This window comes from Raphanus sativus, chromosome 6 (assembly GCF_000801105.2).
Source record: "Raphanus sativus cultivar WK10039 chromosome 6, ASM80110v3, whole genome shotgun sequence".
In the NCBI taxonomy this organism is placed as follows: domain Eukaryota; kingdom Viridiplantae; phylum Streptophyta; class Magnoliopsida; order Brassicales; family Brassicaceae; genus Raphanus; species Raphanus sativus.
The window spans coordinates 13,750,753-13,774,966 of record NC_079516.1 but is presented as its reverse complement, the minus strand read 5'-3'; the positions used below and the strand labels follow the sequence as shown (position 1 = coordinate 13,774,966).

The following is a 24,214-nucleotide window of genomic DNA, read 5'->3' as shown; positions in this document are numbered from 1 at the left end:
TTCATGGTAGACCACTATTTAGCTGCTTATATCTGATTTAAATAAATTCATCTTTTTCGTTTGCTTATTAAAAATTTAAAATAAGCTTTATTTTGAGAATTATGTTGAAACAAAGTCATTGTGCGGATATGACCGGGCGATATTTAGAATATTTTCATCTTCATTCCATATTCTACTTTGTTTATAAAGTGAATAAAATGAAAATATAGCAATGAACAAAAATAAAAATATTATTCTATAAATAGAATAATGATTTTATTTTTTGTTTACTACTCTATTTACTCTATAAACTAGGTGATTTCCCGTGCTCATGCACGGGTATAAATATTTATAAAGTAAATATAATATAATAATTGATTGCTATTTACTTCTAATTTAAATTAACTTATATTAATAATATTGTATTATTTTAATAAGACATATGATTTTAGATATATTATATCTAGTCGGTTTTGTTGTTTTTACAGTCGATTTAGTTATGATTTGGGTATATTGGATTGCATCTATTTCTATGAATTCAACTATAATATCTTTTATTCTAAATATATTAAAATTTTGATTAATTTTCTTATTAACATTTAGGTTGGTTGTTGTCTTAAATATGTAATTATATTTTAGGAAGATTATGTATAACTTAAGATATATTGTGCTTAGAATGAAATAAAAAATAAACTAAAGCGTTTGAATCAAAATTATGAAATAAATATAAAATAATATTCTGAAGTCGCATGAATATATATAAATTTTACAAAAAAAACTAAATTGTTACAGTTGGTTAATATTTTATTTTCATTTGTTAATGTGTTTTGAGTATCCTATAATATATATTTATAAAATAAATTATTATTAGTATAAAATTATATTTTCTTATTATAGTTTAATCTATGATTTTAGATATAATTAGTTGGATTAGTCGAGTAACTCATGTTGTATTAACTTACATATATTCTTTCAAATTCAAGCTGAAGTATAATTTTTTTATTATAATTAAGTCTAGTCAAATTAATTTATTTATCGTTTAAATGCGAATGTATTTTCATAAAATATATCAAATTAAATACTGATTTTAAAAATATATTAGAAAAAATAATATATAGAAAGTTTCTTCTCACACCTTTTTGGAAGCTCATGAACTCATATCAATATTTATAATAACAAGAATATTTTTTATAAATTCTAACTAATTTCATGTCTTCTGATTATGGCTATATTAAAAAGTTACACAAACATAAAAACATTGAATTTAAAAGCAAATTTAATATTAAATAAACATACAATTTTAATAATGATAAAATATAATATATTTACCTCTCGTTAAATATATAGTGTGATTTTAAAATATTTTATAAATATTCGATCAAAAGATGTTTATTGTTAACTTTTATTTCTCGTTATATCTTTTAAAAATAAGCAGAAAAATTTGCGATTGCATCTGAGAAATCATATTATATAAGTAAAATATAATTTATAGATATTTTGTTGTAATTGAAAGATATTATAGTAACCAAAATATAGGAAATACAAATAGCATTTCAATAATACTAATTATAAATGATTTTAGTCAATATATCAGTTTATGTTACTTAATTATTTTATGTAATCATCTAAAAATAGATAGATATATAAAAATTATTTCTGTTACTTTGAAAAATATAAAGAAATGATTTTATTAGTATATTTTATATTATTTTAAAAATATTTTTAATGCAATATTACTATTTGTGAACTTTCCTTTTTAATGAAATCATATTATTTATACATATAGTTTCGTTTTAAATTCAATTTATAGCCTTTATAAATATTTCCTTTTTATTATATATGTTATTTGGAAATTTTAAAAAAGAAATTTGAATAAAAATCAATTATAGTATTTAATATTATATTTTTGATTCATTAAAGGTATCAATGTAATCAACCACCGTGAGAGTTAACGTGAGCGCGACACATAGGAAACTGACTTCTCAAATAATATTATAGAGATAGAATAAAATATGGAGTGGAGATGGAAATCCCAAAAAACTTAGAAATGTGCTAAGCTTTCGAGTACTGATATCTCATGTTTTTATAGGTTTTTAGATTCATATTTTAGATTATTATAAGTCATTTTAGGTTGCATTTATATATATAGTGCATACATTTGTCCATTTGCATTTAACAGGGTTTGGAATGCACAATTAGAAGTTTTGGGTCAATATGCGAGGACTTAATTGCAATTCCCAAAAGTTTCGGGGTCCAAAGTGAAAAGGAAAGAAATCCAGGGACTAAAGACGCAAATAAATGGAAATCCACCATTGCCGTTCTTCTTCAACAGATCCCGACGATTCCGACGACGAGCACGGCGGTCAACGACGAGATCCAACGACGAAGCTCACCGGAGGTCTTAAAGGAGCTGGAGAATGGCTGGTTGACGACACGGTCTGAGCTTGGCTCCGGTGGAGAGAAGAAACCGCGACGGGATTGGAGAGCAAGGACGTGGCAGAGAAGCTTGGTTCCGACGACGTAGCTCACCGGAAGTCGCAGAGACGAATCTGGCACCGAGATGAGCACGAAGTGACGACGGCGGAAGAAGCTTGGTCCGGTGACGTCGCGGGAAGGAGATCACGAAGAAGACGACTTGGCACCACGAACTGAAGACGAACAAGAAGTCCGAGCTCGAGCAATCTCAGCGGTGTTGGAGCAGTTAACAGCTGGAGCGGGGTGATGAACCCGTTATGGTGGCTGGAGCGGGACAGTGGAGCGAGGTCTTCTACCCGCTCGGGTTTACACGCAAATTGGAGATTTTCTGGAGCGGGGTAGTGGGAGCGGGTTAAGCACCCCGCTGTGTGTTATCACTTGGTCGTTTTTATGATTTTTAAGGGGGTTTTTAGACTTTTCTATGGGGACCATTAGGTTTCTAAAGACCATATAAATACTCTTGTAATCCCAAATTTGGGAATAAACTATTTTTCTCTCAAAAACACATTTGTAAACCTTGAAGAAAGTTTGGATCTTTGATCCTTTTTCATCTTATTTTCTTTGTGTTTGTTGGATTATCTTGTTCACTAAACATGTTTAACCTTGAATCATCTTTGGTTTTTGGGTTAATCATGTCTATTAGTGAGTAGATCTATCTAGGATTCATGGGCTAGGGTGATTAAGGGTGATTAGTGAAGATCTAGGGTGTTTAGTGTTAAGTCTACTTCTTTCCTTGCTTGTTGAGGGTTCTCAATGCTATTTTGGTCTTGATCATACCAAAATAGATCCTTAGGCATTTCCTGCCCGAAAGGTGTATGATGAAATGCCTGAACCAACTCTTCAATGCTTTTAATGCACTTTGCCAAAGAGATTTGTTGTTAAAGGTGTTAAGATTGCTAGTAGACTTGTTCTCCATGATTGCTTAAGTAACATTCAACCAAAGGGATTTGATGCTTGAGTTGCTTTAGCAAATGAACATTCATCTAGGGATAGAGCTTGTTTAGTATTGTGTCTAGGCATAAGGAAAGTGCTTGATTGATAGCTTGTCACCTTTAGATTGGATCTACATCCCCCAAGATCAAATGCCTAGCCCCATGAGTCCACTTGCTTCATATTGAGAAAGAAAGTTCACTCTTTTATTGCATTTCTAGTCTAGTTTTAGTTCACTTCACTTCACTCAATTGGTTGCGCTTAGATTAAGCATAGACTTGCATTCCCTTTGCATTAGAATCACTTAGGATTGGTTCGACAATCTTTTACACTACAACATTTGGTTAGGGACCCTTGAAAAGTCCTAGCATCAAATTGGCGCCGTTGCCAAGTTCTATTGTGATTTTGACATTGGGATTTAGTCACTTGCTTGAGACTAAGTCATTTTTATTTTTATTGTGATATTGGCTCTGCTTCTTCCTCTTTTTGCATTTCAGGTGTATGAACTTGAGAAGTAGAGGGACTACAAACCTCACTCCACTAGTACTAGACATCCGGGCTTTGGAAAGAGAGAATACAAGAAGAAGGAGAGAAGAGGAGCAACAGGCTCATTTCAACAGATTGGGTTTTGATATGGCTCACCATCAGAACCAAAATCAAGATGGAGAGATCCCTTTGGGAGCTGCCCAAGAGGGGAATGGTCAAGGAGCTGCGAACCTTCGACCACAACACCCACAGCGCCAAGCTCGCGCCATTGGAACCTATGATCGCCCTCACATTCATGGTCATAGGTTGGGAATCAGAGCACCACCTGTGGCGAACAACAACTTCGAGATCAAGTCAGGGCTACTCAACACCATTGAGCACAACAAGTTTCATGGCCTGGCAGCTGAAAATCCTATTGATCACTTGTACAAGTTTGATCAGTATTGTAGCTTGTCCAAGACAAATGGTGTCTCTGAAGATGCATTCAAGCTGAAGTTGTTTCCCTTCTCTTTGGGAGACAAGGCACATCAGTGGGAGAGGTCTGTCCCAAGTGACACTATCACCACTTGGGAGGGATGTAAGGAAGCCTTCTTGGAGAAATTCTTCTCTACCTCAAGGACAGCTAAGATAAGGAATGAGATCTCTGGTTTCCAGCAGAAGAATCTAGAAAGCTTCAATGAGGCATGGGAGAGATTCAAGGACTACCAAGCTCAGTGTCCTCATCATGGTTTCAGCAAGGAGAGCTTGCTTAGCACTTTCTACAGAGGAGTTCTCCCATCTTGCAGACACAGGCTTGACACTGCGAGTAATGGTTTCTTCTTGGGCAGAACTGAGCAGGATGCAGAGGAGCTGGTGGAGAACATGGCAAAGAGTGACTCAGTCTACAATGAGGAGTATGATAGAGCCAACAGAGGGAATGACCAGCAGACAAGGAAAGATATCAAATCTTTGCAAGACAATTTGGACTTGGTTCTTTCAAACCAATCCAAGAAAGAGCAGGTTAGCTTTGTTGGTGATCCTAGTCAAGAGGTTCCTCCTAAGGTGAATGAAGTTGATGGTTTGGAAGGGCAAGAAGAGTTGTGCTTCATCAATGCTAATGGCACCTGGTATAGGAAAGAGCCAAACTTTCAATACCAAAACAACTACCAGCAAAGACCTCACTACAACAATCAGCAAGGAGGACACCAGGCCACGCAAAGCTACCCTCCTGGTTTCAGCAACCAAAGTAATCAGGCTACTCAAGCTCAAGGCAGTTCTTCTCAAGCTGCATCTTCAGATTCAAGTGTGGATTCTATGTTCAAGAAACTCTTGGAATTTCAAGCCAGAAATGAGAAGACAATGGTTTATGAGTTCAAGAACATCCACACAAAGATTGATGGGAACTACTCTGACCTCAACAACAAGTTCTTACAACTTGCATCTCGCTTCAACACTTTGGAGAGTCAGGTCGCCTCTATGCCATCATCTTCCAAGAGCTCAATGGGATCTCTACCAGGGAAACCAGAAAAGAATCCCAAGGAGTCTTGCAATGTTATCATCTCTACTACTTCTTCAGAGATTGAGCTGAGTGATTATGAGAAAGAGGTAGATGAGATTGAGAAGCTAGTGTTTGGGACTGAGCTTGGAAAAATTGAGAAATTGGTTGTAGCAACAGCTGAAGCACAGATGGTGGATAAAGCTATGGAAAGGGTTCAGGTACAAGCAGAAAGGAAGGTTGAAGCAACGAATCTGCTGAGAGTTGAGCCTAGTGCTGAGAAACCAGTTGAGAAGAGAGCTGACCAGAAGCTGAAAGAGGTGACGAAAGACGACACTGAGATTGAGCTGTCACCATATGACAAGCTCCCTTTTCCACAAAGGGTCCTCACCAAAGCTCAGAAAAAGGTTATCTCCAAGTTCAGGAAAGATCTTAGTGATGTTGGGGTCAGGCTCCCAGAAATCTCTGGTATGCGTGAAGCTCATGTCCAAATGATGCTCATCAAGGACATTCTAGACCACCAAACAGAAGTGGCCGAGCTTTTGGACATCTCCATTTTGAAGATTGATCCACCAGTCCCTCCACAGTCCCTCCCTAAGCTAGAGTCTCAAGGGAAGTTCACATTGTCTTGCTCCCTTGGTAAGATCACTATGAATGATGCTTTGGTTGATTCTGGTGCAAGTGTGAATGTGATCTCATTGGAAATGGTGAAAAGTCTTGGTATTGAGAGCATGGAGCCAAACACATCTTCTCTTATGTTTGGGGATTCATCTTCTACAACCCCCATTGGCCTCATAAAGGATTTCCCTTTGAAGATTGGAGCATGCACAATTCCTATAGACCTCACTGTTCTGAAGATGGCAACTGAGAAGAGAGTTCCTTTGATCCTTGGCACTCCATTTCTCACAACAGTTGGAGCATGTATTGATTTTCCAAACAAGAAGGTCACACTCCTCAATGTGAACAAGGTTGTCTCTTACCCAATCCAATCTCCAATGGATGTTGGGTATTGTGGAACAATCACTTGTGAAGAACCATCCATTGAGAAGACCCAAGCTAAAGTGGATGTTCCTGAGAAAGAAGATCTTGTTGGAGAGTCCTCTAAAAAGTTGTGTGTTGAGCACTTGAAAAGTGCTACAAGGGAGGAGGTGAGTAGAGCCACAAAGGCTGCTCATGACATGAAGAAGATAGTGAAAGAATCTCATCCTCCACCTCTTGATAAGACTCCTCACACTCTCACTCTCCACCCAATGAAGCTCAAGAATGGAGTCATTGAGTACAAGATCAAGTGCAAGGGAAGGTCTAAGCCATTCTCAAGTGCAAAGGCCATCATCACTCCTCAGCTTCAAAACGACCCCATCAAGCTCCACGAGCTCCTCTCTCAGGTCCTCACCATCACTCTTGAAGGTGGGAAGGATCCTCCTTCTCACTAGTATAAGAGAAAAGGTAGTCAAGCTAGTGACTCAAAACAAGCTCACTTGGGAGGAATTCCCATGGTTATCCTTGTATATAAATTTGCTATTTCATTTCTTTATGTTTTCAATAACTGTGGCAGAAGTTTCAGGCCAGCTCAAAGCTCAAGCTCTAGACACCCATTACCACACTTCACTCTCCACTTGAGGTATCACTCCAACCCTTCTTTGTACATACCATTGCTTTTATCATATTTTCGGTATCTCCTTTTCTCTTATTCACACAGAGACTGTGTGATTTAAGTGTGGGGGAGGTACCAAGTATTTAATCATGTTTGCTTTGTTGATTGTGCGTCTCATGCATTGCATTGTACATTCATATATGCATAGAAAAACCATAAAAAAAAATTTTGAAAATTGCATAAAGAATCATGTAGTTGCATCACTTGCATTCTTAGGATTGAGTCTAGATCATATAGATTGCATTCACTTGCATATGGAGCAGCTGTTGATAATACCTTGTAAAGAACACTTGTCTGCACTGAATTTGACACCCTAATTAAACATATCAAGTAGCTTAAGCATCTCTTTAAAACCTTGCACGCTTCGAGCTTTGAAAACTCTTCTTGAAACATGTGCTTGCTTGATATTGGCATTGTTCTTGAAACCAGCTCCAACCTGAATCTTGATTTAAATGAACTTAATCTCTCTTGCATATGGGCATTTGCATACTTGATCATGGATCTCATACACATTTGGGTTATCTTTTCCATTGAACCACTCTTTGTTAACCCAAATGGCACTCCCTTACCCTAAAACCCTTACCATTCTTTGAAGCCTACATTGATTTTTATGAGTGAGGCCTCTTTTGATAGTTTGTCATGTGCAAAATCTTGAGAGTATTGGGAGCGACATGGATTTGTTCTCATCTCTTGCTAGCATAGGGTCATCATTTGAGCTAGCTTCTAGGATGGTGAGTGGGTGTATGTTTCTTAAAAGTTTAATGTCTTGGGTTTGGGGTGTGAGAAAGATGAGCAATAGAGTGTTATGAGAAAGAAAAGCCCTAAGGACCTAGAATAGAAAGAAAAGAAAGCTCTTGTTTGTATTATTTGAGACCTTCCCCCTATATATATAAAAAATAAAAAATAAATAAAAAAAAAAGAAAAAAAAAGAAAAAAAAAAGATTCAAAAAGATAGTGGGGAAGGGAAAATAAAAAGAGTTTAGAGCTTAGAAAAGTGAATAAGAGGTCCTTAGTGGTTAAATCGTAAGAAAAGAGAGTTGTTCATTGGGTGAGTGATGTGAGTGTTTGTTATTTTGGGGTATGAGATGAACGAAAGGGGTGTAGAATTTTTAATCACTTAGGAATGGGTAGAATGATGAGAATGGATCCATGTATGCATGAATTGCTCCTAGTCTTAGATAAATTTTGCATAATGATCAAGCTCCTTGATTCTTGAGTGATTGCCACCTTAAAATGATGCATTGAACCCTCTTTTTCATCCATATTAGACCATTTGATCACCTAGCCAAATGATTGAGATCATGTGCCCATTTGTGAGAATTCACCTTGTGTGTGTGTGTGTGTGAATCAATGTGAGAGCTGGTTAAGAGGACTTGTTGGTTGATGAGTATTGCATCTTGTGTAAAGACATAAGAGTATTGATAGGCCTAGAGAAGCTAGAGTATAATAAGAGAGTGTGCTCATGCTATTTGCTATGTTTCTTTAGGATGTCAAATTGAGTGCTATGAGTGTTTCTTTTGGTTATAAGCTCCATCTTTATATCTCTCCTCCATAGTTCTTGAAAGTTTACTTGTGGACAAGTAAAGGACTAGTGTGGGGGAGTTGATATCTCATGTTTTTATAGGTTTTTAGATTCATATTTTAGATTATTATAAGTCATTTTAGGTTGCATTTATATATATAGTGCATACATTTGTCCATTTGCATTTAACAGGGTTTGGAATGCACAATTAGAAGTTTTGGGTCAATATGCGAGGACTTAATTGCAATTCCCAAAAGTTTCGGGGTCCAAAGTGAAAAGGAAAGAAATCCAGGGACTAAAGACGCAAATAAATGGAAATCCACCATTGCCGTTCTTCTTCAACAGATCCCGACGATTCCGACGACGAGCACGGCGGTCAACGACGAGATCCAACGACGAAGCTCACCGGAGGTCTTAAAGGAGCTGGAGAATGGCTGGTTGACGACACGGTCTGAGATTGGCTCCGGTGGAGAGAAGAAACCGCGACGGGATTGGAGAGCAAGGACGTGGCAGAAAAGCTTGGTTCCGACGACGTAGCTCACCGGAAGTCGCAGAGACGAATCTGGCACCGAGATGAGCACGAAGTGACGACGGCGGAAGAAGCTTGGTCCGGTGACGTCGCGGGAAGGAGATCACGAAGAAGACGACTTGGCACCACGAACTGAAGACGAACAAGAAGTCCGAGCTCGAGCAATCTCAGCGGTGTTGGAGCAGTTAACAGCTGGAGCGGGGTGATGAACCCGTTATGGTGGCTGGAGCGGGACAGTGGAGCGAGGTCTTCTACCCGCTCGGGTTTACACGCAAATTGGAGATTTTCTGGAGCGGGGTAGTGGGAGCGGGTTAAGCACCCCGCTGTGTGTTATCACTTGGTCGTTTTTATGATTTTTAAGGGGTTTTTTAGACTTTTCTATGGGGACCATTAGGTTTCTAAAGACCATATAAATACTCTTGTAATCCCAAATTTGGGAATAAACTATTTTTCTCTCAAAAACACATTTGTAAACCTTGAAGAAAGTTTGGATCTTTGATCCTTTTTCATCTTATTTTCTTTGTGTTTGTTGGATTATCTTGTTCACTAAACATGTTTAACCTTGAATCATCTTTGGTTTTTGGGTTAATCATGTCTATTAGTGAGTAGATCTATCTAGGATTCATGGGCTAGGGTGATTAAGGGTGATTAGTGAAGATCTAGGGTGTTTAGTGTTAAGTCTACTTCTTTCCTTGCTTGTTGAGGGTTCTCAATGCTATTTTGGTCTTGATCATACCAAAATAGATCCTTAGGCATTTCCTGCCCGAAAGGTGTTTGATGAAATGCCTGAACCAACTCTTCAATGCTTTTAATGCACTTTGCCAAAGAGATTTGTTGTTAAAGGTGTTAAGATTGCTAGTAGACTTGTTCTCCATGATTGCTTAAGTAACATTCAACCAAAGGGATTTGATGCTTGAGTTGCTTTAGCAAATGAACATTCATCTAGGGATAGAGCTTGTTTAGTATTGTGTCTAGGCATAAGGAAAGTGCTTGATTGATAGCTTGTCACCTTTAGATTGGATCTACATCACCCAAGATCAAATGCCTAGCCCCATGAGTCCACTTGCTTCATATTGAAAAAGAAAGTTCACTCTTTTATTGCATTTCTAGTCTAGTTTTAGTTCACTTCACTTCACTCAATTGGTTGCGCTTAGATTAAGCATAGACTTGCATTCCCTTTGCATTAGAATCACTTATGATTGGTTCGACAATCTTTTACACTACAACATTTGGTTAGGGACCCTTGAAAAGTCCTAGCATCAAGTACGATGCCTGCTGACGATGCACTGGCCTTAGAAAATTTAGTTGGACCTTCAGATTCAGATACCTCCGGGTAATCATAAAAAATAAAATAAAGTGGGATTTTTACGTACTATACTTGTTATATACCAGAAAATCCATGTGTTCTTACCGAATATTTATGTAATTTGAATATTTCTAAATGCAAAATTGAATTTTTATTGCCACATGCATTGTTTATCAGTTATCCCATAAAACATTATTTGAAAAATGATTTTTACATGTGACGTCACTAAATTTATTTTCAACAAAAAACATAGTTTTAGAAAAATATGACATAACCTGGCTATGACATGTAAAATACTCTAATTAATATTTGGTAAGATATTTTAAGTATGGTAATGAATATTTCCTATATATTGATTTATATGTCGTTAATTTTTGTAATATAATAATAAATTAACAAATTTTATATCAAAACAAATATCAATAAATATTCATTTAGGTAAGATTTAAGAAATATGGTAATAGCTAATAACTTTTCTATAAAATATATATCACATAAATAAATAAATAATACAGATATAACATTTTCGCATCAATTAATGAATCATACTTTGTATTATATATATAATATATATATACATGTGTAGTTATAAGCTTACATTATCAACTTATATATGTTATTTATATTTGTTAAAATTAATTTATATATTAAATATACAAATATTTAAGATAAAAGTAATTAAATAAAGTACAAGATAAATAAAAATATTTATAAAATGTAAACTATTTTTATTAAAATTTAAATATAATAAATTTTTAAATTTAAACTAAATTGAATAAAAATAATTACATTATGTGTTTTATTTTAACAAATAAAACTAATATACAAATTTTTTTTAAACTAAAAATTTCATATAAAATAATAATATTTTAAACTTGTTATCTCTGCGCACAATATAGGAAAACTCTTAGAGTTATGAAGCGTTTCTTTGCGGTCACTAAAAATTTTATTGTAGCATTCATGGTCGGATTTGAGATTTTACGGGTTATAAATATTTATTAAGAACCTTTCTAAAAAAAGTTCATAATTTATGGAGCTATGTTCATCTAAAATCTATAGAAAACTTTGGAACCCAAGTTTGAATTTTCTTTTTAAATGTCATTCAAGATTCTGAATATGAGAATGAACTCAGTGAAAACAGCTGTAAATCGATGAAATATTTTTCCAGCAGTTGAACGCACATCGACTGTATACAAAAGAACTTCAAAACTGTATACTCCAGAAATTAGAACCTCTTAATTTCTCTACCACATATATAAACTTTTCTGGTCTCTATTAATAATAATCATGAAAAAGTATAATTAAAGTAAATAGAGACCAAAATTAAAATGACAAAAGGATCAATGGATGAGATAAGTAAGGACCAAAGCCACCAACATAAGGACATATGCTATGCCTTGGTCTATTGTTGTTCCTGCAATATTGTGTTCCAATATTAACCATCTGAATGAAATATAACATTTGCAATATTCAGGGGGAGAACTGAAACGTAAAGAGTTGTATAATAGTATATTTATTGCTTAAGATTAAGAGAGTTCCTACACATTTGTTTCCTACGACTAAATGCATTGGTTCGTTAGATCATTTGTGAAGAATGTTTTGATAAACTTTAACGCCCCGACCCCACGGTTAATAGATCATCCACATCCGTTCACTCGGTTTGTGGACCTCATCCCATCTGACGGTCGGTCGTTAATTTTCTAACGCTCAAAATCATTATTTACTAACTCTTCAATCACCATCCGATTTTCCCCGTACTTTGGTCTCATTCGCACGGTCTCACGAATCACTTTCTGATAGGTCACCTATTTTTTCACTACTCCAGTCCAAACACTCTTAACTTTTAAGTTCTAAATGGATGTGTGGCAGAAAAGGTAAATCAACTTTGGTGATATATGTAACCAAATAAATTCTTTTAAATCCTTTTACATACAACTCGGGCGGGATGTTTCATAAACATGCTCGCAAAATGATCAATTATCTAATTTGAATCTCTATTTCAGATTCTGCCAAGGTCATTTAGATAGATATTTTATTGGTTTAACTAAACGATTGATTGAAGCCTTTCGTCAAAAAAAAAAAAAAACTAAACGATTGATTGATAAAGACTTATTCTATTTGTTTCAACGTAGCTTACCATCGCTTGTCGGAGATGGAGCAGGGGCTGTGGATTGAGCCTGTGCCATTGGCCAAAAAATGGAGAAAACTATCGACACGATTGTCAGAGCTCTGAAGAACCTTGAAACCGACATATTGAAGTTAAGCCTTTCTTTAAAAAAAAAAGAAGTTTTTACTACAGCCCTTTCCCTCTTCACCTTGATTACTGATGTTAACGGACGTTCTTCCCTCTCTTAATTCTTGATGTTTTGGGTGATGTTTAGAGAGGGAAGAACAAGAGAGTCAAAGAGAGATTAAAGGAAACTCTAGGCAGAGCGATAGACGAGGTAATGAGACTTATGAAAGCTTCTTTTGGCATTTTATTGAACAATTATTTTCTACTTTGTGGACGACCCGCATCTATCGGGAAAGGTCTTTTTGGCCCGAAACTATTGATGCATTTTCTTACGATAAACTGATTTTGGAATTGGAAAACTAGTGTTACAAAAAAGGGAATTGGAAAACTAAAACTTGTGAACGTGAAAAAGCATCTATAATTTGAAATACTTCGGAATATACTCAAAATTTTGGTTGGCGCAAGAGAGGTGAGACTTTTATCCCGCTTGTTGTGTCCAGCTTGGACACACACTACATTCTCGATTTTATTTTAATTGGAAGACAAAAATATTTACGTCTTGATATATTTGTTCATGTCGTTTCCATTTTGATACCACGTTTATACTAAGCTTCAAATTCATAACTGCATCCAAATTTTTAGGGATGTCAATTGGACTCTCCAGTTCAAATACTGCAAGGAGATGTTACCTGCTAAGAAGATTAAGTAAATCAACTATATCCACTATATCTGCTGACCTTACAGCTTAATTGTGAAAATTGGGTATTAAATGGAGCAACACATTCTTTGTTGAGAAGTCGACTTTTATTTTGGTGCATATATACATGTATATTATCATGTTAAAAGAATGACTCATAGATGTTTTTAGATTTGCATTAAAAAAAGATGTTTCTAGAGATTTTTTGTTATTTCAAATTGTAAGATAAAATGACATTTTTATGTTAACTTTAACATTATTGAAAACTATTTAACTAATTATATTTTAAAGCATTTGTAAGCTTGGTTGGTTTATTTTTAATTTATAGTTTTAATGGTAATTTTGGAGAGAAAATTTTCTTAATTTTGTGCTTTCAATTATAACATCATAAAATATATATGAAACAAAAAAGTATAAAGTAAAAGATCATGGCATCATTGTCATATGTATCGTGAATATATTGGTGAGTATTCAAAATTCATTTATATAAATATTTTTTTGCCAAGAAGTTGAAATTCATATAAATATGAGAAGAGTTTGTAAAGCTTTACAAAAGGAAATAAGCTACATGGGAAGCACTTTGGCAAAAAAGAATAAAAACAAAGTGAACCCATAGGAGATGAAGAATTTCTAGTCATTCCTTAGCCAAGATAGCATAAGGTTTTTGAAACTCTTCTTGCTGTTTTGTTTCCCCAAGATTGTGTCTCTGATGTGGCGAAATAAGCCTGTAAATCGTTGGGGGAGAAGTCGCGGTATTCCGTCGTGAAGACGCTTATTCGCTTACATAAATATTCAAAACTCTTTTTTCTGCTTCACCATTCAAAAGAATCAAAACTCTTTTTTCTGGTTTACATACGGTACAACTGCACAAATAGATTTCCGTATATATAGCAAGTACTACGACGTATTTTGTTTTCTCCAAGCTCTCTTTTTTTTTCTCCTTCGTCTTCGCTTTAACTTTTCCCATCCAAAACTCCATTTTATCAACCACAAGAAACTGTCTAGATCCAATTAAAGATTTCTGCACGTTTCAGAATCGCCAGGTTAGTGTTTATCTCATTTCTCTTTTCGTTTTTTTGGTTCATTGTTGAGATAATTCCATCACCAAAAACAAAATGAATTCTTTACCATTTTGTTTTATTTATTTTTCACATAATTTCTTACGCAAATGCTCGGCAATATGCGATCATTTATTTGATTTCATCTCAGGATAGGGTTTGGAATAAATAACGAAAAGAACTCAGGGTTCTGATTACCAATTAAAAGCATTATCATTGGGTGTTTCTTATCCAGTCTTTAATCAATAGTAAAAAATAATAAAAATAATAATTATTATTATTATAATAATTGTTTCTGTTTTCTTAAACTTAGCACAGTGTATAAAACACTTATTGTTTAAACTGATTTTTATTATTGAAATTTTAAACTTTAAGTAGACACTTATCTATTAGATATTTTACGTGACTTCTACCCAATAATATACACAACTCACATTCTTACATTTTGTTTGTTTTATGATTGTTGCTTGATTTAAGGAAGATTTTCAAGGGCTAAAAACTCTTTTTTTTTCCAAGTGCAACTGTTTGATTAGAAAGTTAGGATCAACCAAAAAGTAGTAGTGTTTTTTTTCTAGCCCAGGATGTCCAACAGAGTGCAAGTGTAATCGAGTTCCACTCAGCTGAGAAACCAACACAGAGTCTACGCCACTAGCCTTTGAATAAAATGATATTTAGGTAGATGTTCATAGGTTGAGAATTTAGGTAAAATATATTTAATGGGCTAGATGATGTCTTGTTTATATGGAGTAATTGATTATATTTTATCAGTTTGAGGTTTTGGAAATTTTAAACCAAAATCATTTTTAGATGATGTTAGAAAGATGTGTTATAAAGAATGATAAAGGAATAACAAAGAAAAAGGTGGAAATCTATAATGAGTCAAGAACTCGCAAGAAGTCCTTCTGCATGGCCAATATTTTACTGAGAATATTCTCTAAATGCAATTGAATTGGCTTCGTGCATGAATGAATCAGTGGTACGAGTCAAGTCAAAAGATTAATTATTTTGTATTAAAATATAACAAAATCAGTTAACATTTTTGTTACAGGGGAATTTTTGTTTTTATTGGAAGAGAGAAATGTTTGCAAATAGAAGTAGAAGAACAGCTCCCGGATTTACCGAAAGAAACGAAAACAGAAGTGGTTCGCTTTGACAACCGCAAAGATAATAGTCTTCCTCGTCCTCGCTTCATCAGTCGTTTTCATCCTTCTCATGCCTCTACCTCTGATTTGGTATACTATATTATTTGATGTATTGCCTTCCACACTCGAAAACATTAGGTTAAAAATTATTATATAACTAAGTCCGACCAGATCATGTTACATATAAATGGATAGAATGGTCTAGAAGCATCAAGTTCATCAGCGAGCAAAACAATGGAAGCTCATCACAATGAGGATCTCAAAGAGACTACACCAGGGATGCTGATCAATCATCAAAGGAGGACATCACTTCCAGTGCCAACTTCATCAAATGAATTCATGATCACCGATCCGACATCTTCATCATCCGACAACAACAAAAACGGCGGGTCAACTGGAAAATCCGTTAAGTTCCTCTCTCAGCCGGTGACCAAAGTCCCATCCCTCTACATTGAAAGCGGCAAAGATAATGATGATGATAGCCTTCGCCATGATAATCATCAACATCATCATCAGCAACATCACCAGAGCGGCCAACTTCAAAATCAAAAACCTGCATCGCATAAGCTTAAGGATCACAGGTACAACTCATTCAAGACTTGGTCAGGGAAACTCGAGAGACAATTCACAAGAAAACCATCTTCTATACCAGAGACACCAGACCAGGGTAAGGAGCATTTAAATACTAATGAAGCCATGCCTGTGGACCGATACTTTGCTGCCTTAGAAGGTCCTGAATTGGAGACTCTCCGGGTACTTTATCTACGCTTGTTTTTATCACATTTACACTTATATGAAGCTCGTTTCAATCATATAGCTTTACATATGACTCATATGCGAAATTATTGAGCCTGAACAACGAATGAACTAAGAAATGTTGATTCTAGAAGTCACTTAAATCTTAGTGTATCCGTACGTATAGATTAGGAATAATTACTTTTAGTTGATAAGAATGTTTTTGAAAGAAAAAAAATGTATATCGAATTTTGAGTATGTATAAATACGGATTTATTAGATTGTAAATTATTCATTCACATAATGGATATAGAAACTCTAAAAAAAGATATTTGACTCTGTTAGATTCGGGTTAATTATGGGCTTTCAACTTAAAATTAATTGGCGATCAGTGGATTGACTTTAACCCTTTATATAATAGTAGATTAATTCTTATATTTCCGATGTGGGATGTTTCTCATCAATAGATTCAATCGTGTTTTCTATCTAAATATTCTTATTTTTGTTGTTTTATGTTCGAGTTTGTTCACAATAAAAATCTATCTAACTATCCTTTATTATTTTCCGGAAGTTATAGTCTCAAGAGGAGAGCGTTCTACCAAGTGAACAAACATGGCCATTTCTTCTCCGCTTCCCGATATCCACCTTCGGTGTGTGCCTTGGAGTGGGAAGCCAAGCCATAATGTGGAAAACCCTAGCCACTGCGAAGCCAACAAGGTTCCTACACGTATCCCTATGGATACACCGGAGTCTCTGGTTCATCTCGGTCGCATTGATTCTCATCATTTCCACTATTTACCTCCTCAAAATCATCCTCTACTTCGAAGCAGTACGCCGCGAATACTACCATCCCATCAGAATCAACTTCTTCTTCGCGCCTTTCATTTCATTACTCTTCTTAGCCCTAGCGGTCCCACATTTCATAGTTACAGACTTGCCACAGTTCCTTTGGTACGTCCTCATGTTTCCTTTTATCTGTCTGGAGCTCAAGATTTACGGACAGTGGATGTCGGGTGGTCAACGCAGGCTCTCCCGAGTCGCCAACCCGACCAACCATCTCGCAATCGTTGGGAACTTTGTAGGGGCGTTGCTTGGTGCAAAAATGGGCCTTAGGGAAGGACCAATATTTTTCTTCACTGTTGGGATGGCTCATTACTTGGTTCTGTTTGTGACATTGTACCAAAGACTACCGACCAATGAGACTTTGCCTAAAGATCTTCACCCTGTGTTCTTCCTTTTTGTTGCCGCTCCAAGTGTTGCTTCCATGGCTTGGGCTACGATCACTGGCTCCTTCGACTACGGCTCCAAAGTTTGTTACTTCATCGCCATGTTCCTCTATTTCTCTTTGGTACGTTTCACATCTATTCTTGACTCATACATTCAGGGCAGTCTTGAGATTTTAAAGAATTTAAACATTTTAGTTAGAATTTTAGTAAAAAAATAAATTTACAAGCAATTTGATGACTTAGTCCCCAAAAAAACAATTTGATGACGTATGTTTATATATATATATATATATATATTAGGTAAGGAACCGTGTGATATCGCATGAGAACTTATTTTATAATATCAAATAAATTATATATTTAAATGATATTTTTTATAAAAATTGTTTACAACTGATTTCAAAATTTACTATTTTAATATATTTATTTATATGCTCTGTTTTACGAAAAATAACATCAAATAAATTATATCGTAATAAATGTATGTTAACTTATGTTAACATGACTATTTTCATATATACTATTGCTTTAATTTTTTTTTGAAGAATACTTATAAGAATCAATAATTATTATATTAAACTAACATAATGATTAAATAAAATTAATTAAGTTGATAAATTAAGGATTTACCTTTTTAAAAATCATTAATATCATTTATTGGATCCAGGGCCGTCTTTTAGCACGTGCAAGTGGAGCGGTCGAACAGGGTCCAAAATTTTAGAGGGTCCATAATTTTTTTGTTTTAGTAATAGTTATAAATTTAAAATCATACTTTTATAAAAAATCAGAATAACTATATTTGAATTTAGGTTCCGTATTTATAACCAATAATGTAAACTACAATTTTTATTTTGTTTATATAACCAACTAAAATACAGTAAATTAGGACGTAATTAATATTTTTATCAATTATATATTTTGGAAAGTAAGAAATAGTTGTTAATGTATGTTTGAATATTCAATGGTAGTATATAAAGTTAATATTCTAATTGATTATGTTTAGGAAAAAATTATTAATTAGTGATTATAAATACGGATAACAAAATATATTTTTTCACCATTTTTAGTTAGAAATAAAAAACATAAAGAAAAGAAAACTAGCCTACAAATTATGTTGACAAGAATGAGTAATTTGTCCAATTAAAAGTATATATCTTGCTATCCATATCCAAATAATAAACATAAAAATAACTTAAAAATAGAAGAATGATCAAATTTGATGATTTGATCAACGATTTTGCATTGAAAAATGCTAAATAATCTTGTTCAATGATTTGATCAGTGATTTTGCATTAAAAACTAGAAATAATGTTATTTAGATATAAAATAATTAATTGATGTATTTATTTTATATTATACTGATATTTTGTAAAAAGAAAAATATATTATTTCAGAATCTTATTTTCTTATTTTCTTATTGTTAAAAAAATCTTATTTTCTTATTTTGAACCGGGTCTGTCTAAAGCTTGAGACGGCCCTGATTGGATCTTTAAATAGTAATTTTTAATGTCAATGTAGTACTGAGATATAAATCAGGTAACACAACATATTTTTATGTCTATTGAACAATTGAACATAACTTAGTACATGTTCAACAATAGTTTTCCTGACTCTTCTTTACAAGGTTTAATGAAGTAAATTCTTTTATTTAGTCCAAAAAAATAAATTCTTTTACGATGAACACAGAGGAAAAAAACTTGAATTAAACGCATAAAAATTAAAAATAATAATAAATGGCCAAATTTGCGAAGAAAGGTTGTGTACTTGTATTTATGAACGATCGGTGGAGTAAAACCCGAAGCCATCCATCTTTATATGTTTAAAGATTAAACATATATTTTAAACATATATTAAACATAGTAAAAATATATGAACAAATGATAAAGAATTAGAGATAACTCACTAAGCAGAACATGAGATTTTTATATGTCAAAGAAAGAACATGAGACTCTTTCTCAATCTTCCCTTGCCAAGCCCGAGAGATCAATTTTTCTCGTGGTGAATGACTGTCTAGTTTAAATACATGCTATTTATAGATTTTCAAAATTTGTTTGAAGAGTCACATCATTTTAATTTTAAAATTGTGTTTTTTGAAATAAAGAGTTATAATTTTTCAATATAAACAATTTTTTTTTAAATAATCTGGAGATATCCCAGATCTATAAAAATATCCAGACTAATCTCCAAAAAGAGGTGCAGCCTACGGATGGAACCTTTCTCTGAATACAATATAACAATTATTTTAAAACAAAAAGACACAACTTTTAATTGTTGAAAATACATAAACTTTCAACTTAAACGAAGTTCACAACTTTTGAAATTAATCAAATTTGCTATTATTAGTATATATATATATATATATATATATTAATTTGAAACAGTTTAGGGGTCCAAAACAAATATTTTACTTTTATTCCCAAAACCTGCTCTGCACATGTTTTTTTATTCACAAAAAGTATCGACTAACACAAATCTTCACTTCCTTTGTTTTTTCACAAATTCAATAGGCTGTTCGGATTAATTTCTTTCGTGGAATCAAGTAAGTTTTAGAAACTTTCCTTTTTTATATGTTCAAAAAAAAAAACTTTCCTTTTTTATATATGCTCAATACGACGAATATTAATTAGTTTTTTTTTAATAGATTTTCGTTGTCTTGGTGGGCGTATACGTTTCCAATGACCGGAGCGGCAATTGCAACCATCAGCTACGCAGCAGTAGTGAAGAACACCATGACTAAAGTATTGTGTGTGATCCTCTGTGCCATTGCGACACTAGTCGTTTTCGCACTGCTCGTGACCACCATCATCCATGTCTTTGTCCTCGGAAATCTTTTTCCCAATGACAACGCCATAGCCATCAGCAACCGCCCAAGATCCAAACAGACTAACCACCACCGTTGGCTCGAACAGTTTAGAAACGTAAGCTCAGAGACCCTAGAAAATTACTTGAAATTCCAAGACTCTGACAGTAGTCAGAGTAATGATCTGGAAGCTGCCAATGGCAAAATTCAAGAAAATAATTAGGCACAATAAAAAAAATCATAAACAGTTTTCATAACCCTAAAGCCACATTCCTTGTAAATTGTAGTGATTGTTACCGAAGATCATTAGTTCAACTAGAAATGATTGATCATTATATGTCAGATGTTTTCAGTTCGAATGACCATTTAGACGAACTAATATTATATGTTGTATTTTCAAGGCTGTTTTCAAGTCTGGAAAAATTAGGGAATTCAGCTTGAACTTCCTGATATTTAAAAGAAAAAAGAATTGTAGTGATTGTTATGTTAATAGTTATTTTTAAGGGAAATTGGGCTATATGACAAGGAAAAAAAGCATAATTAGAGAAATAATTAAATGTCCTACTTTTTCTATACGTATATTCCATTTTATGTAATATTGCTGTTTTGTTTTCAAGAACAATCGGTTGAACCTGCTGGAAAAAAAATTAAAAAATCATAATTATTAATTGTGTAAAGTAACTCGTGGGTTTTTAACAATCACATCATACTTTTCAATTTATTTTGGTAATTTTTGAGAAATAGAAGGGTTTTCGTCGACGATTTTGCTCGATCTCTTCCAATCTACTGTTTTTTTCCACACAGTCTTTGACTTTTTCATTTTCTGTAACCGCGTCCTCTTCTTCTCGTTTGAGGTCATCAGTAATGGAAAGAGTATGCCACACCGTCTTCAAAAGGTGAAGAAGACGCTACCACTGCGTTCCCAGAAAAGTGTGAACAATTTTGTGGAGGTAAACCTATGTCGCATGTAAGAGAAGATGAACAATGTTTGGTATTGTGTTCTATTCTATTATATGCATATAGAATAGAAATGTAAAAATTATGTATTCTCATATTTTGTTATAAGATAAATCTGTTCCTATTTTGTTATCATATTCTATTTCATTTGATGGTTACTAAAAGTAGAAACAAATCCGTATGGTTGAGATTATCATTAACTTATGCAATCATATACATTTCATAATTTCACCAATACATACTATGTTATGTTATTATGTTCTATTTTATGTGGATTTTGGGTTTATATTTGAGTTTATGGTTTATATTTGTATTTAGAATTTACTAATTAGAGTTTAAGGATTAGTATTTAGGGGTTGGGGTGAGATTGTGATAAGGTTTAGTGAATATATATTGGGTTGAGATAGTTTAGTATTTAGAAATTGTAGATGAAATTTAGCTTCTATACTATTTCGGCGATATAGAATAGAATACATGTTTCATATGTGAAACATATTTTGATATTTGAGTTTAGGGTTTACATTTGGATTAGAGTTTACATTGGGATTAGGGTTTAGTGATTAGAATTTAGGGTTTAGTATTTATAAGGGTTGGATGAGACTGTAAAAGGTTTAATATCTAGGGATTTGGGTTGATTTATGTTTAGTATTTAGAGTTATAATCTTATACTACTTAGATGATATGGAATAGAAACTCGTTATGGAATAGAAACTCGTTGTGTATGTATGTGATCAATAGAATTATACGTGGATGGTTTCTGCTTCATTCAAAAAACAACGACGTCACTTAATTTATAAACTGTAACTGGTAACTTATTAAACGAGAAGGCATAATCGGATAGAATGAATACAAAAAGCCTGACACTAAATTATGTTAAAATCATTACTATTGACTTAACTACACATTGAGATATGGCTATCTCACCAATAAACCCTATTTTTAATGCATTTACTCATAAACAAATAATAACAATTTAAAAAAACAAAAAAAAACATTTCCATTGGTTGAGCTTGACGTGTTGTAAAAAAAAAATTGTAAGCTATATATTATCAAGCGGATCTCGTGGTCTAGTGGTAGTAGACGAGCTTTGAATACATATACATTCTAGATTCGATTCTCCTACTGCGAAAACTAAGTCACATTATCCTATTCAGCACGGTTGCAAATACGTCTGTATAAAAACCAACAAGAGGGCATGTCGTGGGCTACACCTTCCAGCGGGGGTTAGGTCTGTATTTTTAATAGATTCGGAATTAACCATTTTTAAACCAAAAAAAACTATATATTATCAATATTTTAGCAAAGAAAAAACTATATATTATCCATAGATCTGATATTTTGTTTGTTCTGTAGCAGTATAACTAATAAATCTAGTGGTATTGTAGATTGTACTACTGTACGTCTCTTTCAATCTAAGTCAACTGTACTTCAGTTCGTAAAGTCATAAAATCAGAATGTACTTCAAGTTATATGAATGTCAACTCAACCTGATCAATAAAATTCTCCATATATTTGTAACCAAAAGCGTCGGTTTTATGATTTTTGTTTGTTTTATTTTTATCCTTACTTTTGTGAATTCTACAAATGTATGTGTTTATCCGAAAAGATGCAAATATTTGTGGGAAAAAAATATTTCTGTAATTTATCAACGTATGAGTTGGATTTGAATATTGAATGCTTTATTCCATAAAAGATATTTAATAATATACGGAGATTGCTAATATAAAAAAATTTGTTAGTGCACCACATAATCTTTTCTTAATGAAGAGATAAATTATTAGCTAAGAACAAGTAAAAATGTAGTACACCAAGTACCAATCTGTCCACGCATGAATCATGCCTTTTTCCTCTTGCCTTGTAGAACGTTCTCAAATCTCAACTCTCTACGCACGAATAAACCCAGCTCATTTTTTAATAACACTAATGATTCTAGCAAAAAAAAACTAATGATTGTTTAATACTAACTAATAATACACTTTGATTTGAATGTAAACACTTGTAGCTCTCTTTGGCCACAACAAAAAGCATCTCTCGTTTCTCTACTATATAATATTTATACAACCATATAAGCTTTATTTTTCAACGACATTTCACACATACATAAAATTAAGTGAGAATTCTTGTCTTTATTTGCCATTATAGATTAGAAATATTGAAAAGGGTTAGAAATAAGTTTTGTTCAAAAAATAACGGAATCTTTGCTATGGACTCATGTTACACGTTTAGCCTAAGGGCAAATCTATGAAACTATAATGTGTTTTTTTTTGTAACTTAACTATAATGTGTTATTTACCTACAAGTACTAAAATGTGTTTTATATTTGACAAGGACATGTAATTTTTGTGTTAAAAAAAGGACATGTAATTTAGAAATTTGTGACATTGTTGCCAATGTTTCACCATCCGGAATTAAATTTGTATATTGCATATTCTTGATATATAAAGACATTCATATATACTTGTATACATGAATTTATATCTTTTTTTTTTGTCAACTGATTGCATAAATAATTAGAAAAGAGGTTCAAGGCCTCAGACATGAATTTATATCTTATATCAAAATTCAATACTTCCAAATATATTGCTTGAGTTTTTTTTAAACACTCAATCGAAATGTTTATAGATAATGATCAAAGGATCCGCTTTGAATGTCATAAACCAATCTATGGTTGGTAAAACATGTATCTATATTCCTCAGGTTCGACACACGCAGACAAGGTTCGTTTTTTCCCAAGAAAAAATATGTATCTATATAAATTAATTCTAATACAATTTTCAGGTCATACATTATGACATATGGCTTACGTATTTTTACACATATATATGTAGATATATTAAATTATGTGTACAAAAATTACACTATGTATATTCTCTACCAGCACAGATATCTATCTTATTAAAACAGAAACATTCTGTTGGACCTAACATTTAGTTTGTAAGTTTTTAAATTAAATACACATTTATACTTTATAGTTAAACCTACATTAAATCACTAATGTTTCTTTCTTTATA

The 24,214-nt window shown here is 33.4% G+C and overlaps 1 protein-coding gene and 1 non-coding gene across 2 annotated transcripts; one reads left to right on the top strand and one right to left on the bottom strand.

Moving 5' to 3' along the window:
- Positions 1 to 4,494: 4,494 nt before the first annotated feature.
- On the bottom strand, positions 4,495 to 4,601 carry LOC130497174 (small nucleolar RNA R71). Its single transcript, XR_008936185.1, has one exon. It is a non-coding gene; the product is annotated as a small nucleolar RNA R71 (small nucleolar RNA).
- Positions 4,602 to 15,308: 10,707 nt separating this feature from the next.
- On the top strand, positions 15,309 to 20,501 carry LOC108829529 (S-type anion channel SLAH3-like). The gene is made up of 6 exons (XM_018603173.2): positions 15,309 to 15,319; positions 15,392 to 15,575; positions 15,681 to 16,238; positions 16,798 to 17,568; positions 19,954 to 19,985; positions 20,088 to 20,501. Exons 1-6 carry the CDS (start codon positions 15,309 to 15,311, stop codon positions 20,467 to 20,469), a joined length of 1,938 nt encoding a protein of 645 aa, XP_018458675.1. The 3' UTR covers positions 20,470 to 20,501.
- The last annotated feature ends 3,713 nt before the right edge of the window (positions 20,502 to 24,214 follow it).